The 15456-nt window shown below is 42.7% G+C and overlaps 2 protein-coding genes across 4 annotated transcripts; one reads left to right on the top strand and one right to left on the bottom strand.

The window, feature by feature from the left end:
- The first annotated feature begins 101 nt into the window (after positions 1-101).
- Positions 102-4800, top strand: THUMPD1 (THUMP domain 1 NAT10 acetyltransferase adaptor). The gene is made up of 4 exons (XM_009467885.2): positions 102-360; positions 729-909; positions 1278-1526; positions 2088-4800. Exons 1-4 carry the CDS (start codon positions 145-147, stop codon positions 2411-2413), a joined length of 972 nt encoding a protein of 323 aa, XP_009466160.2. The 5' UTR covers positions 102-144; the 3' UTR covers positions 2414-4800.
- Positions 3937-15456, bottom strand: LOC104015041 (acyl-coenzyme A synthetase ACSM4, mitochondrial-like). 3 transcript variants are annotated; one of them, XM_087730630.1, is made up of 15 exons: positions 15233-15456; positions 14899-15070; positions 13634-13908; positions 12955-13165; positions 12218-12425; positions 10172-10315; positions 9573-9729; positions 7963-8042; positions 7333-7456; positions 6860-6940; positions 6535-6636; positions 6051-6178; positions 5862-5961; positions 5140-5259; positions 3937-4806 (listed from the first exon to the last, which is right to left on the bottom strand). In XM_087730630.1, exons 3-15 carry the CDS (start codon positions 13832-13834, stop codon positions 4720-4722), a joined length of 1743 nt encoding a protein of 580 aa, XP_087586756.1. In that variant the 5' UTR covers positions 13835-13908; positions 14899-15070; positions 15233-15456; the 3' UTR covers positions 3937-4719. The 3 variants fall into 3 exon arrangements, with proteins under 3 accessions (XP_087586756.1, XP_009466012.2, XP_087586757.1); XM_009467737.2 differs by lacking the exon at positions 14899-15070; XM_087730631.1 differs by lacking the exons at positions 6860-6940; positions 14899-15070.

Below are 15456 nucleotides of genomic sequence, written 5' to 3'. Positions count from 1 at the left end.
CGGCAGGGCTGGGGGGGGGGGGGGAGGGCAGCCGCCGCTCGACGCCGGGCTGCGGGGCGGTGCCGCGCCGCGGCGGGCGGGCGCTGGGGCGGGGCGCGGCCCTGACGCCATCGCGGTGCGCGGCGGCAGCAGCGGTGGCGGTCGATGGCCGCGGCGGAGCCGGCGGCGCGGAAGCGGCGGCCCAGGGGGCACTTCGCGGCGGCGGCGGGGCGGGCCAAGCGGCCCCGCGGCGGCGGGCAGCAGCTGGAGGCCGGCATGCGCGGCATCCTCATCACCTGCAACATGAACGAGCGCAAGTGCGTGGGGGAGGCCTACAGCCTCCTCGGCGAGTACGGGGACCTGCTCTACGGGCCCGAGCAGGTGCGTGCGGGCGGGCCCGGCCGGTCGCTCTGTGCGGGGCGGGAGGCGGCCCTGAGGCCAGGGAGCGCGGCCCTGCGCGGTATCGGCCGCCCCCCTCAGCGCCTACCGCCGGCGGGGCGGGGAGAGCAGCGCCGGGAGGCCTCCTCTCCCTTTCTGTAGGTAAAAGAGCCTCGCTGTGGTCACCGCACACACGAAAATGCCGGGTTCTGTAAGCAGACCCCAGCGCAGCCCCGCGGGGTGGCCGGAGAAAAAAGGCCCTTGCCCGTCACCGCCAAGCCCCTGGGCATGGCAGTGCCTTGCTGCTGGTTTTTAAGTTGCGGGCGCTGTTGGTCGGTACTCGCCAAACAAGAGACGTGCCTTGTGTGAAGTTTTCAGATCACGAGGAGAGGCTGTCTGGAAGCGAGAGGGAGGAGGATGAGGACGATGTTGAGGCTGCCCTGAAGAAGGAGGTCGGCCAGATCCGCGCCTCGATGGAGCAGAAGCTGCGGCGGTTCCAGTCGGTGGAGAGTGGCGCCAACAACGTGGTCTTCATCAGAACCCGGGGCATAGGTGGGACATCAACTGATGCTGCGTAATGCTGTGGGGATAAACTGCTCTGAACGGTGTTAGTAACAGGCCACAGAGCATGACTTTCAAGAAGCTCGCGTACACCACACTAATACAGGGTTTCCCCTTCCCTTTGGCATTGCCACTAAATTTTGTCATTAGCGGAGTCGCTGAAGGTAGAGGAATCTGCTTTGACAAAGTAATCTTTCATTATCCAGATTCAGTATAGTAAAACAACTCTTTACAGAAAACGATTTGAGGCTGACAGCAGTGCAGCCAAGCGTGCATTTCCCCAGCTTATTATTTAGAGGGGGGAAGAAGGGAGAAAATGCCTTTAATTTGATTCTCATACCTAGCTGTTTTTCTTGTAGAACCTGAGAACCTGGTGCACCATATATTAAAGGATATGCATGCCACTAAAAAGAAGAAGACGAGAGTCATTCTGCGTATGCTGCCCATTTCTGGAACTTGCAAGGCTTTTATAGAGGATATGAAAAAATACACGGAAACGTTTTTTGAGCCTTGGTTTAAAGCCCCTAATAAGGGTACTTTTCAGATTGTTTACAAAGCTCGTAATAACAGTCATATGAGTAGGGAAGAAGTAATTAAGGAATTGGCAGGTATGTATGTTCACACAGAACTAAGAACAAGTATATAAGCAGCCCACAACTGCATGCATAACACAGGTCATATGATTAAAAGTGGTTTTAATGGGCATACATATTTGTTACTTAAAATCTGTATGTTGAATTACAAAAGTTTGTCTGATAAAAAAGCTTGACAATATTCCTTGTTGACGTCTTAAGAGACAACAAGCTGATGAGAGTACAGCGTTGAATATAATTTGGAGTGTCAGTCACATGTGCTTTGAAATGACTGCTATCAGGCTTTCCCTCTGGATGCTATATTGAAATAATGTGTTACTCTTTCTGTTGAATATATGACTCAGAAAATAGCTCCACCTTACTCGAATATTTTGTTTCTTTGTGGGATAGTTTTTCAATTACTTCAGTCATACTGGTGGTATATCCTAAGGGTCCCGCTGTGTTCTGCTACTTTAAGCGATTACAAAAACAAGTAATTGGTTACAACTAAGGGGGATGTTGCCGTCTCTCAATAGGGTATGCTTATGCTCTGAAACAGTTTTTCCAGCATCTTTTAAACTACATCTTGTTTTACAGGAATTGTGGGCAGCCTCAATCCAGAAAACAAAGTCGATCTTAATAACCCACAATATACAATTGTGGTGGAAATAATAAAAAACGTCTGTTGCTTGAGTGTGGTGAGAGACTATGTTCTGTTCAGAAAATACAATCTACAGGAGGTGGTGAAGAGCAACAAAGAAGACACACAACAAAACCCATCAAGTGTGACAGAAGACCAGAACTCAAAGGTAGTAAAACCAGAAACCGAGGAGGAGAAGAGCTCAAAAGAAGTAAAACAAGAGAACAAGAATCAAGGTGAAACAGAAGCTGAGCCCAAGGGGAATGATGCGCTGACAGTGTAGAAAATGTGGTAGAAGGGAAAGATAAATACAATAGAAACGTATTAAAAAAAGTTGCCCTACGAGTTCTGACAGGGCATTTTAAAGAGGAGAGTGGGTTTTGTTTTGAAATCTCGTTTTTAAAATCCACATGTGTAAGAATTTTAATGCTCCATGCAGGTGGAGCTGACATTACAGCAGATGTAAGAGTGCTCAAGAGTGCCTCACCTTTCTGGTGAAGCTTGCTGTCATTCTTCTACGGCTTTGTTCTGCATTGCCTTTACCTAGCACAAAAAGCACGTGTGTGCATGCATATGTAAATGTGGCCATCCTGATATATATTGACTCTCCTTTGTTATATCTGATGGCTACGGAAATCAAAAGGCAGTGCAGAATCAGCTCTTGTCAGGAAGTATTGACATAAGTGAGAGATGTGAAAAAGACAGTTGCTTGCAGAGGGTTTTTAAGGAAGCGATCTGACAACTTGTGTGACTGCAGAACTCAGATACATTTTTCTGTGTGAACAACGGAATGAGCTAAAACTGATCATGTCCTGTATGACGGAGGGTTTTATATATGTCTATATACATGCATCGCTCTACAAGGATATGCTAAGTTTTGAAAGTGAATGGGAAGAACTGCTACGATCAAAATACTTGAATACTATGAGATGATTTAGAGTAATAGATTTGACAGTTCTACAACAGCAGAAGTACAGTGCAGGCATTGCAGACGGTTTTAGCAAAAACTACATGTGTGTTTACATTAGCTGTGTATACAGCAGTTATTGGTTTATAGGAAATGCTGTAGTCACTGAACAGAATCCTTTTGAGTAATTTCCTGCAAATAGCCTTTTGCTGCTCTTTCCAAATCCTTGGGGGGGGGGGGGGTTATAAAGTCTTTTTTTGTTTTTATTTTTTTCTTAGGTCTCAAAATTTGAATTTAAATACTGCTTGGAAAGTTCTTATGAAAGAAGCTCTCCATTATACCGTACTGGATAAGGGGAATTAAGTTTAATTTTGGTACAGTTTTAGCTTTACAGTATTAATTTTGTTTTAGATTGAAAGTAATGTTAGTGAGTCTTTCTGTTGTCCATTTGTCACAGCAACTTTTTTGATATCCCAGTGACTTTTAAAAAACAACCAAAACCAGTGCAGCTATAACCTGCTTTCCAGTAGGGTTTTGAGTATGCTTCCTGTACAACTGTCTAGCTTTAGTATTTCATTTCTAGCGTAAAAGTCTGTGGGTTGCTAATGGGAAAAGACTCATCTTGAAGAACACCACTTGTTATTGTCTTGCTTTAGTGAAAAGGATGTGTTCAAGTCTCTCAACAGAGTTTAATTTATATTTTCTTCTTCTCTCAAAATTGTTTTAGAAGTTGGAAAATTAAAATGACTTTTTTCCCTAGTCCTGTCTCCCTTACCACCCATTTATTAAAACTCAGCTTTCTTACCTCCATCGGCGTTTTCTTTAAATTTTAAAGCTTTTTGTGTGTGGATTAAAACCAGCAATGTCACACATAGGAAAGAACCATTTGAGACCAGACACAAAGGCCAACTGTCAATGTTTATTGGTGGCTGATGTTCGAGATCATGATTCAGTACAGCCTATTTACATTCCTAAGGACAAAGATAGACTCTTGGATAGTTTGTGGGTTTGGTGGGTTTTTTTTCTCCTTCTCTCTCTCACTCATCTGTGTGTCTACAGGACCTACAGGTCTTCAGAAGAAACTGCTGAATAGCTACCATCCATTTGTCAAGCCTATGTCTGACATTTAGATGCTGCCTATGCTGCAGTCTTAAAGATGTCTGCATTCTTTTACTTCTGATTTTTCATAATTTGCACTTACTGAACTTTCATTGTTAACACGTAATTCCTTAATCTTGAGGCTTTCAGGATTCATATAAGCAGGGTGCTTAATTTGGATGCATGCAAGATCTGTGGCCATTTCTGGGAACTTCATTACATACTATCACAATTTCCTCATTAATAAGCCTCCTGTGAGTTTAAATATCTGGTCTCAAAGAATGAACACACTGCTCCTTCACCTGGTAATCGCTTACTTCTGCTTGTACTGTAATTCTGAAAAGCGTTAGGTGGCTGGAAGATATGTTTGCATATGCCTTGCTAAGTAGGCTTGATTTTTGTTAAGCAAGAACACAAACATTTAAAAACCATACAGTTGGGAGTTTTTAAACCTTGTGCATTATTACACAATCACTGCCTAACGGGTGAAATATAGTCCTATGTTGGTGCTTACAGTTGTAATAGAAAAGCTCGATTATGAATGAAATTGATAGGGATAGGCTCTTTTAGGTTGCTTATCAAAACTAAATCTGTGCCCACTCCTTGTTCCTCAGTTCATTCCGTCTGATTTTCCCAGTGATTGTCTTTGGCAGCTGCTGGACAAATTCAATCTGATTCAAAAGAGGAAAAAAGTAAAATGAGCAGATTTCATTTAGAATTTTTTTCAGAACAGCATAGATATCCCATCCTACTTAATTTAAATAAGAATTTTGTGACTGGGGAAATAACTCCGATTTGGTTTTAGATTGTGTTGTACCTATTATTTTCCAAAATCTTCTTTAAAATAATATTTGTCATTTTTCTTGCACAGTACATATTTGTTTTTTTTTTCTTTGTTACTGAGTTTGAACTGAGTCTACTCTCTCTGTTTCTAGCCTCTCCACGGTTAAAATAGGTGTTTGGGATTTTTTTATTTTTTTTTTAATACACTCATGTTTACTTGCCTTTCTGGGGTACTTGTATGGAGCAGTGACTTTCTTGACATGATCTTGCAATTCACAGGCCAGTTTCTTTGGATCTTGTGACTTAAAGGAAGGAGACAAGACCACAAAAGCTTTTACCACCTACAAAGGGAACATAAATAAAAAATGCAGCATTAATTAATCTACAGCAACCTAACAAATGAGGCAATTAATTGAGAGTACGTATTGCCTGCAGTACAGGCTTGCTGTATCACACCTGCACTGTAGAGCAAAATTTGCTTTTGTGTAAGCAAATTTAAAATTAGGATGAAAGACTGTTTCTATCTTACATTAGTAAAGGTCCTAAGTAATACATGATAAACGTTTCAAACTCTGCTTCCAAATTTGTAAGAGTTCTGTAAAGGACTGTTCTAAAGTTCTTAGATGCTGGGGCCTTTTCTGTAAGCATATGTTGTTAAAGTAAAGAATATAATTCTCCAGGCAGTGGGTCAAAGTGTACATCAGTTCTTAACAGAATCACCTTTATATTCAGTGTCTGTGTTCTTCAGGAAACTAAGGATTATATTTTCATTAAAAAAAAAATAAATGGCATACAGGATATACAAACTACTGCTCTCCTTGCTTATGGGTAAAGAGATGGAAAAGTCTGTATCACTATATTAAGTCTTATGAATTCAGTGGCAGTTGAGTGTAAGCTCTGTCACACAAGGCACTTTATGAATAGGAGAGTGACCACCAGTTACCTCTCCTCTGATGGGATCTGGGCTGCTGACAACAGCCGACTCAATGACAGCTGGGTGCTGTATCAGGGCACTCTCTATTTCAAATGGTCCGATACGATACCTAGGAGAGAGAAATTAAATGCTTAGTAGGGGAAAGGTATATGGTTATTTTTTAGACATTTCTTGGCATTTTAACCAAAATCTACAAACCCAGAGGAGATGATGACGTCATCAGATCTCCCCATAAACCATATATATCCATCCTCATCCACGCTCCCTCTGTCTCCAGTGATATAGAAGTTCCCACGGATTGTGGCGGCAGTTTTCACTGGATCATCCTGTTGAACAAACAACAATTAAATATTCTAAATATTGAGAAGCCTTAAGCCAAGAGATGAGTTTTGCCTCTTTGGACACCACCCATCATATCTTTCACTGCTTGTTTTGCTTCAAGAATATAAGAGCTTGTGCTTGCTTTTTCCAGAGGGGAAAACTGATCACAAGGGCAGGTATAGAACTGAAGATCACACAGTAGGTCTGCAGAAGAATGGTGGAAAAATTCGTAAGTCAGAACACTGTCAAGTCAAGCCAAGAAGAGCCACAGGTCTTTGGTGTTGCACCTGCTCCTGGTGGTACAAATACGTATCGTGCTGCAGGCCTGAACTGGCTCTCCAGAAATTCACTTTTGGCTTACCAGGTATCGAGTGAAAAAAGTAAACGGCCGCTTGGCATCCATTTTGATAGCAATATCTCCTTCTTTCCCAGGAGGCAGAACACTGCCATTTTCATCTATAATCTGCAGTAGGAAAGGCAAATGAGTGATTTTAACTTCCCATTTTAAGAGAGCCATGTTCTAAAACTAACCAGCAGCCAACAGCTCAACCAAAAAAGTCAGCCACCCTACCACTGTATGGTACCAAAACTTGTATGCGGTACTCTCTCGTGTTTTACTTTGTGGTACTCTCTCGTGTTTTACTTCTTATGAAATCAACAGCTAACAGAAAAGGGGACCACCATACCTGAACATCGCAGGGGGGAGCTGCCTTTCCAAAGGAACCTGGCTTAATTTTCATTCCTTTCATATTTGCACATATCATTCCCTGTTGGAAAAGACAACCAACCAGCCCAGGTATTTTTCACTGTCATTCCTGAGGCTATTCCTGGTTTGTATTATGCCCACCATTTTGCTAGGATAAGATCTAAATCTTATATTTGTGCGAGCCAAAACATTTGTGAACTTCACCAAGAGTCTTGGACAAAAAATTAAAGATATTTTACAGCTTAAGTAGTCTTAGAAGCAGTATCATAACCCAACAGCAATTCTAAGCAAAACAATAAACCCTGTTGTAGGCAATTGCTCTGTATTCTACTGCCATCTTTCTTTTTAGTCAAATATATATGGCCAAGCTCCATATGTACCAAGAGGAATGAGATATTTAAGTCCCCCAAGTAATAGCTGAGTTGTAACCCTTTACAAAAAAGCTGAACATACAATTTCAGTTTGGCCGTAGCCTTCATAGATAGTCAGTCCTGTTTGGCTTTTCCACTGTGCCATCACTTCTGGGTTGAGTGGTTCCCCTCCAGTCAAACAGTGCTTCAGTGTCTTGAATGCATACCTTCATGGACAAAGGACATTGTTGAGCGCCAGAGAATAGAAAGGGACAAATTCTGCTCTCCCTGACATCCGTATGTCCAACCCCATGACTTCAGGACACACCGGACTCTCTTAAGAGTTAGGATTGAGGGAAAGCCTAGAGCTTCAGTTGGAGTAGGGCTGGAAAGGGGCTGCCAAAGCCGAGAGCTGCAACGATGCACAGGACTGATGGCAGTGCAGCCATGCGTGTGCCTTCAAGGGCTGAATACTGGCCTCTGTATTTACTGTCTGTAACGCCTCAGGGCAAAATTTGCCCTGGGTTGGAGGTGCCTGAGGGGTGGACTTTGCCACTTGTCTCTGCAGTGCTAAGGAAAGGGGTCCGCCTCCTCACAGCCCCTGCCTCCAACACAGCATTTCCACCACTCTGAGAGTTTAAGTGGCTGTAAGAGCCTGTAGGAATAATTGTTAAAGAGCTGGGCAATAGCTTGAACAAACGTAGTGTAGTCGCTTGTAACAGACACATGGTACCTGGTGAGGTCATGCTGTACCAACATGCGGTAGGCAGTTGGGGCGCTGCACAGAGTGGTCACTGGATATCTGCACAAGGTCTGACATATTAAAAAAAAAAGAGGGTTAAACAATATTGTTTTGGGAAAAAACTTGCTGCTAACTATTCCTTTCTATTCCGTACTAGAGCACAACTTACAAGACCTGATTGTAACCTCACTTACATGGAAAGCAAAGTAATTGCCATCACTGTCAGTGTTCAGGAAAGATGTTACAACATCAGCTGAAGAGGTGATGCATTGACTGTGGTAAATGGTGTACCTAATTTGTCCTGATGCTCACTTGAAGCACAAGGACCATCCCTTGGTATGAAACCCTGGTCCTGGAGGTGCAACGAAGTTTTGCAGGAGATTTCAGTAAAGCCTGCATCTCACCCTAGGACAAAGACAGGCATCTCAAAATGGAGGCACCTAAAACTAGAGGTTGCATTTGAACGTGTTGCCTATGTCAGTCTTTTATCTGGCCCCACGCTTTCTGAAATGGACTGTCACAAAGCTTTAGACATGCTGCAATTCCCTCAGCTGTCCTGACAAAAGGCCTGACATGGACAGAGCCAAGTCTCCATGAGCTCTGGCTGAGTTGAGAGTAATACTGTATTAAAAGGTTGTTTTGGACTGCCAAATTTATATATCCTCCTTTAGCTGGGACAGAACACAGGACATGAGTGCCTTGCTAGAAAAATAAAGATCTCAGCTGAGCCTCTGTTTTCTGACACATCTTTATTTCTCACCCATAACACCAGTGGATGATTCACAGTCCCTCAGGTAGAGCTAAGCCTTACTTTTTTTTTTTTTAAACACACTTCTGCCTGCAATAAAAATTTGCTCAGAGAGGGGGACAGGCAGCGATAAATAAAAGCCAGGGGAAGACCTCTCATTCACCAGCCTTCACTTCAACCACACCATGGGTAAAGCAGCCTCTCCTATCAAACTTCATTTTGCGCAGCGATGTGAAACCCCATGCATGTTGCAAGCGGGTGTTTGCAAGGCCAAGAAATTTATACGAAAAAGAAAACCAAACTAGCAGCTACCATTTTAGAAAGGAAATGAAATGGGATTAAAATCCCCAAATAACCCCCACGTGTTAGGAATGTACACTTTTCCATGTAGGTGCTTTGAGCCATTGGGAACAGCACTCATCCCTTTGTGTTGGATTAAAACTCAGATTGGCTTGAAAAGCTTGAAAATAATTTAAGACCAAGCCAATCTCACGGCTTCAGTGTTTTTCAGTACTGACTTGCCTTTCTTCAGGGTCACAGCAGCGTAATTAAAATATTAATTTACATGTAATTCAGCTCATTTATCATTTCAGTAGTGAAATACAGTAGGGAAGAGGTTTAAGTAATACCAGTAACTCCTACTGATCGGAACCAGCTGGTAATATCCTGTGCCCAAAAGAGTTATGCTGCAAAATCCTTCCTGTATTATATTCCTATTCAAAGAACAATCACCTTGTGGTTATGCCATCTTAAAACAGCTAATCCTATAAACCTAAGAGGCTTAGTTTTGTGGCCTGCCTGGAAAACAACATGAAATATGAGTAACTGTTCATTGTGAGCATGGTGTTCTTACATTTAAGATTGCTCTTGGATCAAACTGTGGCATGGCATGTACAAAAACACACGTGCCCTGGAACCACGGACCAAAAACGCTCCCAATAGCTGCCTTTACCCAACCAGTGTCTGACATGTTCCACATGATGTCTGAAGGAGTCAAATTCATCCAGTATCTGTTGAAGACAAAGGTGGCCAATATAAGGGAGTCTGCAAGTGGAAATTAAAAAATGTGAGGTTTTGTGTTTTGGTTTTTTTTTTTTTTCTTCCTTACAAAGGCATGGTAAATTTGATCTGCAACTCAAGAGCTCAAAGAAATGCCTTTTGTCTAGCCTTTATACTGATGGCAAAGATAAAGAAAATCAAACAGTATCCTATCTCATTTAAATATGTTATATAGCCTGGATTAACAGGCAAGTAGTTTCTAAAATGGAGCCATATACCATATCAAACAAGATCGTTGCTTCCTCGGTACAATTCAGCTCAGGAGACCAAAAGAAATGACATGTACAGTATTGTGGCAGCCTCATAATCTATCATAATTTTATCGCATACAAAACCTCTTCTATTTGCTTCACATTTCAGAGCTGTAAAGGCATAATTAGCTGAATACTTTACCTTCCACAGAGAAAAAACCCCAGACCAAAGCTTCCATGGGAATGTTCAACCATTTTGGGGGAGCCTGTGGCACCACTGGTAAAATAGATTGCCATTGGATCCTGGCTTTTTGTCTTCACGCAGTTATGGACAGCAGGGGCAGCCCTTAATAAAAATGAAAGGCTATATGAAACAGTGGCTGGTGTTATTCAGCACACTTAGCTTGGATCCTTTGTGCCCAGTACATGCAGGATTGTTTGTACCGTGAGATGTAAGGGCTAAGAAACTACTGAGATCCCCTCACTCTTGCACTACTAGTTCTGTATTAAAGTATTGCTGATCTTGCTCTCTAACTATTCTTTATGTCCACCTTCTCCAGAGTAAAAATGCCAACTGGCTGTCTTTCATTTGCCTCCCTTAACAACCACCAAAAGACCCAGCATCTTGTGTTTGACCAAAGTGCCCTCCAGAAAGCGTATCTTCTAGCCTTAGTGCAATTAGCTGAGGGAGGACCCACCATTTCTTTTGGCAGGTGGTCCCACTGTTAATTATCCTTGCCATGTTTGGGAAGCATGGGGGGGCTCAAACTCCTGGTTGTCTGGCACATGGGAAGAAAACATTTCTCATCTCATACTAAGATGAGAAAGCAAAATCGCTTCTTTTTCTCTGCCAGGACTGATGTTCAAAAAGATTTTGCTTGGCACACAAACATTGCCCATGCCTGCAAGGCTGGGCATGGGAAGTCTGTCTCCCCCGGCCAGCCGTCTCCCTGTGCTGGCGGGCAGGCAGACAGGCTGCCCGGGAGCCCCCACTCTGGAGCCCCGCAGCCTCCTGGCCAGTTTAGCAGCCAGCTAAGGCAGCTGAGGACATGGGGAGCTGGGAAGTCTGGGCAATTAGCCCACTACGCAGGGAGGCTGCCAGTGATCTGGCTAGACAACAAGCCAGGCAGGACAGCAGCCCAGCACTCTGGGAAGACTAGGAGCCCGACAGCTGAGCAACCCTGGAACCAGACAGCCAGCACTTTGCAAGGCAGCCATCCGAGGAAACCAGACAGCCTACCTGCCTGACCGCCAGTGACAGCCTCTGCAGGACTGACGCAGTTCCAGACAACATTTAGGTTTTATCAAATCAATTTTACCCTCTGCCATGGAACTGAGCCATGGAATATTAGCCCAGCAGCAAAGAGGATTCATCAAATCGACTTGACAATGTTTTAGTAGCTCCAGGAGGTTTGAGAATGCAATGTTACTGCTTCCTCCGTCTCCTGGTTCAGTGACACTGAACTGAGCAGTTGTTCAAAGGAGCAGATGGAAATACAGTGACACTGTACAGCGAGCTGCCCAGGTAATGCTAGTTCAGACACCTGTGGTTGTGAGGACACATGGTACATCTTACAAAGCTCTTAAAGTGACTGAAGAGCTTGGACCCCACCTTGAAAGAATGGTTTTAGCTACACAGATGCTTTTAACAAAATATCAGGGGGTAAAATCACACCTTGAGCAGATTGCAGCAGGGTATTTGCTTGTGTTCCCCATTCTGCTTCTCCACCCCTTCTACAGTCCCACACACTGCAGTGAAGAGCTGCCTGTTGGGTGCCATTTTAGTAGCTGCTTTTCAGTAGTGAGGCAGGTGGATTCCTAAATACGAGGTCCATTCTACATTGTGCTTTTTTTAGCCTTTCATAGTGAAAAGCTATTCACATTAGTCTTATTATCATCAAGTTTTAGGAATATGGATTGGAATAATTTGTATAGAATATTTTTCTTTGAGCTTTAGAGGGTAAATAGGCCACAGCTGCCAATAAAAGAGGCTTTCCTATCAATTTTTCCATATTATTTCATAGTCACATGTAACAAACCTAGACATCATAATACTGTACTTATTTGTTAATTAACAATTTGGCTATTCCCAAATATTCCCTTTCTTCATAGAAATGAGACTAAATTGCCTTCTCTCCCACCCCCTCAAAGGTATCTAGTTCATTAATGAGACACAAGTGCGTTTAAACAGCATGAGAAATCTTCCACCAGAGATAACTATGATGGAGCTAAGGTAGAAGTCACTTACTTGAGCAAATCACTGAAGTTCAGCCACTTGGCCCTGCTGCTTTCAGATACAATTAGCTTCATTTTCAGAAACTGGCACTTGGATGCAACTGAGTCCACTGCAGGAGCAAGCGCATCAGTTGTAATAATGCACTTAGCCTTGGAAGCCAGCAATCTATAGCAAATGTCTTGTGCTGTCAGTTGTGTTGTCCCTGGGATGATGATAACACCTGAAAGTGCAATAAAATGGGAAATTTACTAGGTATTTTTCACTTTCAGTCCTGATCACTTCATAGCTTCTCCTGATTCGTTGAATAACAGCACCATTCAATCCAGAAATGAGAAGAAGGTAAAACAAGTCCCACACACCTGAACTTGAATACAGGTGTGCCGATCTGAAGTACAAAATAGCTTCTGTTTCTACAAGATCCTTTGCTCCAGGCACAATGTAAGTAGAAAGTATAACTTTGGGGCAGTAAACACTAGCAGCTTTAACTTAAGTCTGTTGAAATTAAATCAAATCGATTTAGCACAACCAAATTGATTTAACACAATTAACACAAGCCACAGAAAGTTAAAGAAAAATGATGAAGGTAATTCCATCAGTCATAAGAGACTACCCCTGTCAGCCCCTTTGATTGTCAAATGTTCAAGCTACAAAGTCAAATAAGAAATGTAATTGCTAAATGAACTGTTAACCAACTTTTGGCATAGACAGTTACAAACAATCTGTAGACCATTAGGAATGATACAATTCACCTGTTCGCATACAAGCCACATTCAGCAGCCACCACTCTGGGATTCGGGGTAGAATCACTAGAACTCTGTCTCCTCTTTGCAGACTGCACGGCCCAGAGAGCACGTTGGCCACTTTTTGGGACAGGAGGCCCAGCTCTTCAAAGCTCCATTTAATTTCATCTCCTTTTCCATTTATCCACCACAGAGCTGGATTTGATGGTCCCTTTCGTTCCTATACACAACACAAGGGTAAATAGCATGCTGATTACTTCTGAGATTCCTGCAGTTCCTTGCGGAGTTTTTGGGACGCTCCAGGCAGTGGAATCGGATAGTGTTACATATTCTAGGGCAGGGATATTAAGCACGTAGCATGTTTTGTTTAAAAAAGCCCCTTTCCAAGGCACATATAACTTGGTGTGTATATCTACCCCATTTGCAATGCTCATAAATCACTCACATGGTTTTATGAACCCAGCACTGCACACACTGCTGAATCAGAGTCACAGAAACAAAGCACCATGTTCCCTCTGATGCTAAAGCAAATTGCCCCTCCTTTCTCTGCAATGTAAGATTATGTTAAAATAGAAATAGGGGAGGAAATTCTAGTCCCACTGAAGCCAGTGATGGTTTTAGACTTGACTTTGGGGATAGGGGCACAGTTTCACTAAAAATACTGAATCTATAGGGTCAGAAATGCTACCTTTTCTATTTGAGACCACTTGTCCAGCACATCACTTGCAAAATTGAAGTACTCGGGCACTTCCTGTTCACAACGACTGATAGCTTCATAATATGAGAAATTCAAAGGTGCAAAAGTCTTGTGATGCTGGTGGAATAATCTACGGAGTGTCTGGATGCTCCATGGGGACCGCAACGCTTGAAATTCAAGTAAAATCTTCATGGCACAAAAGCAAGTATATGGGAGCTTTTAGAGACGATAACCATCAGAACTATTTTTTAATGATTATTTCCCTCCTACAAGAGACAGAAAAATCAATAACAGTATTATGATGTGCAAATTCCCAGATGAGCTGTTGGCTCCAAATGGAACAGATGTATACAGAGCAGCAAGTCCATCTCTATATGACATTTTATCCCACCTCTCCTTATGGGTAAGCTAGAGCTCTGGTCACCCTTTTAAGTCTCCTGCTTTTTCATCTGTCCACAGGTTTCTCAGAGAATTCCCCTTGGAGCTGAAAATTCCTATTCTGTCCAGCCAAAGTAGGGGCTTGAAACTGTGAACAACTAGGTGTTTCGAAAAAAAACCAAACCCATCCAACCAAAAAACCTAAGAACTTGTCAGGACTGGTACCCACTATTCCCATGTTTTAAGCACCACAGCAGTCTCACCCTGCCCTACAAGGCTACTAATGGCAAACACAGGTTTGGTTGCAGGATGGATGCCATCTTCTGTTCCTGGTTTTTGCCTCAGAATCCAGGATATAACCAATAGCCAATACAGAAGAGATGGGATAAACATCCTTACTGTTGCTTTTGTTGCTAAAGCAATAAACATTAACCAGAAGTATGTTCCACGTTGCACCATTTGCTCTGCCTTCCTTTTGTCCAAAGAAAAGATTGTGCCCCCTCCTCCCCCAGGCATTTGCCTTGTATTAGTTGGATAGCAAACTATCATGAATAACTCAGAGGTGGTTTTCCACATTCTGTTATTGATTTGTTTACCGGACTAATGCTTTTGCCATGTCTGCATTTGTCCTTGAATATACAGAGTTGCATTTGGCTTCACAAAATACTATCTGGAGTTGTGTATTACCCTGAAAACACTTGGCAAAAGAGTGAATTAGAGCTGTATGTATGGGAACACGGTGCTCAGGATACATTCAGCTTCAGAGACTAAAAGATACAGATGGAGGCTTTTTCTTTTTTCACAGTCTGCTTATAACATATTGCTTCTTATCTCTATCCTGAGCAAGTCATTTAAAAAGGCCTGATTCCAGAACTCACAGTTAATCAGTGAAATCTTTGTAGAATTGGCTGCTGCTTTATTTTTCCCTCAGATCTGAGCCAGTGATTGCAAGCAGACGCAGACCTAGAAGATGTTCTTGCAGAAAGAAACTACTTCAGTCTGCTTGATACAAAACAGAGAAGTATAACTGCTTTCTGGTAGTCCACCCTCCTTCATAAAAGTGACAATCATGTGAAGAAAGAGGAATAAAACACAGCATTATAGATTTTTTTTTACATTAACAGATGGCATCTTTCGTTTTTGAGAAGACTAAGTATTTGAACTACTAAATAAAAACTAATTTCTCAGGGTGTTTAAGTAATTTGTGCTTACCTGGAGATGTTATTTGTGATCAGGTGAGACTTCTTTCAACTCCCTCTCATGTATCTTGCCTAGAACTTAATTGGCAAGGCTTGCCTCCTCCTGGCTCACTCTAGTTCTCCGAGTGGTTGTGGCCCTTCATTAGTATCGCACATCGCGTTCCGTGGTGGGGATTATTTGCCCCCAAGAACACAGATGTCAATTCTCCAGTTACCTTCCGAAGAAAGGCACAATCA

Source organism: Nipponia nippon, unplaced genomic scaffold (assembly GCF_047370975.1).
Source record: "Nipponia nippon isolate SJK-2023a ecotype South Korea unplaced genomic scaffold, ASM4737097v1 scaffold_5, whole genome shotgun sequence".
Classification (NCBI taxonomy): domain Eukaryota; kingdom Metazoa; phylum Chordata; class Aves; order Pelecaniformes; family Threskiornithidae; genus Nipponia; species Nipponia nippon.
This window is presented reverse-complemented; position numbering and strand designations above follow the sequence as displayed.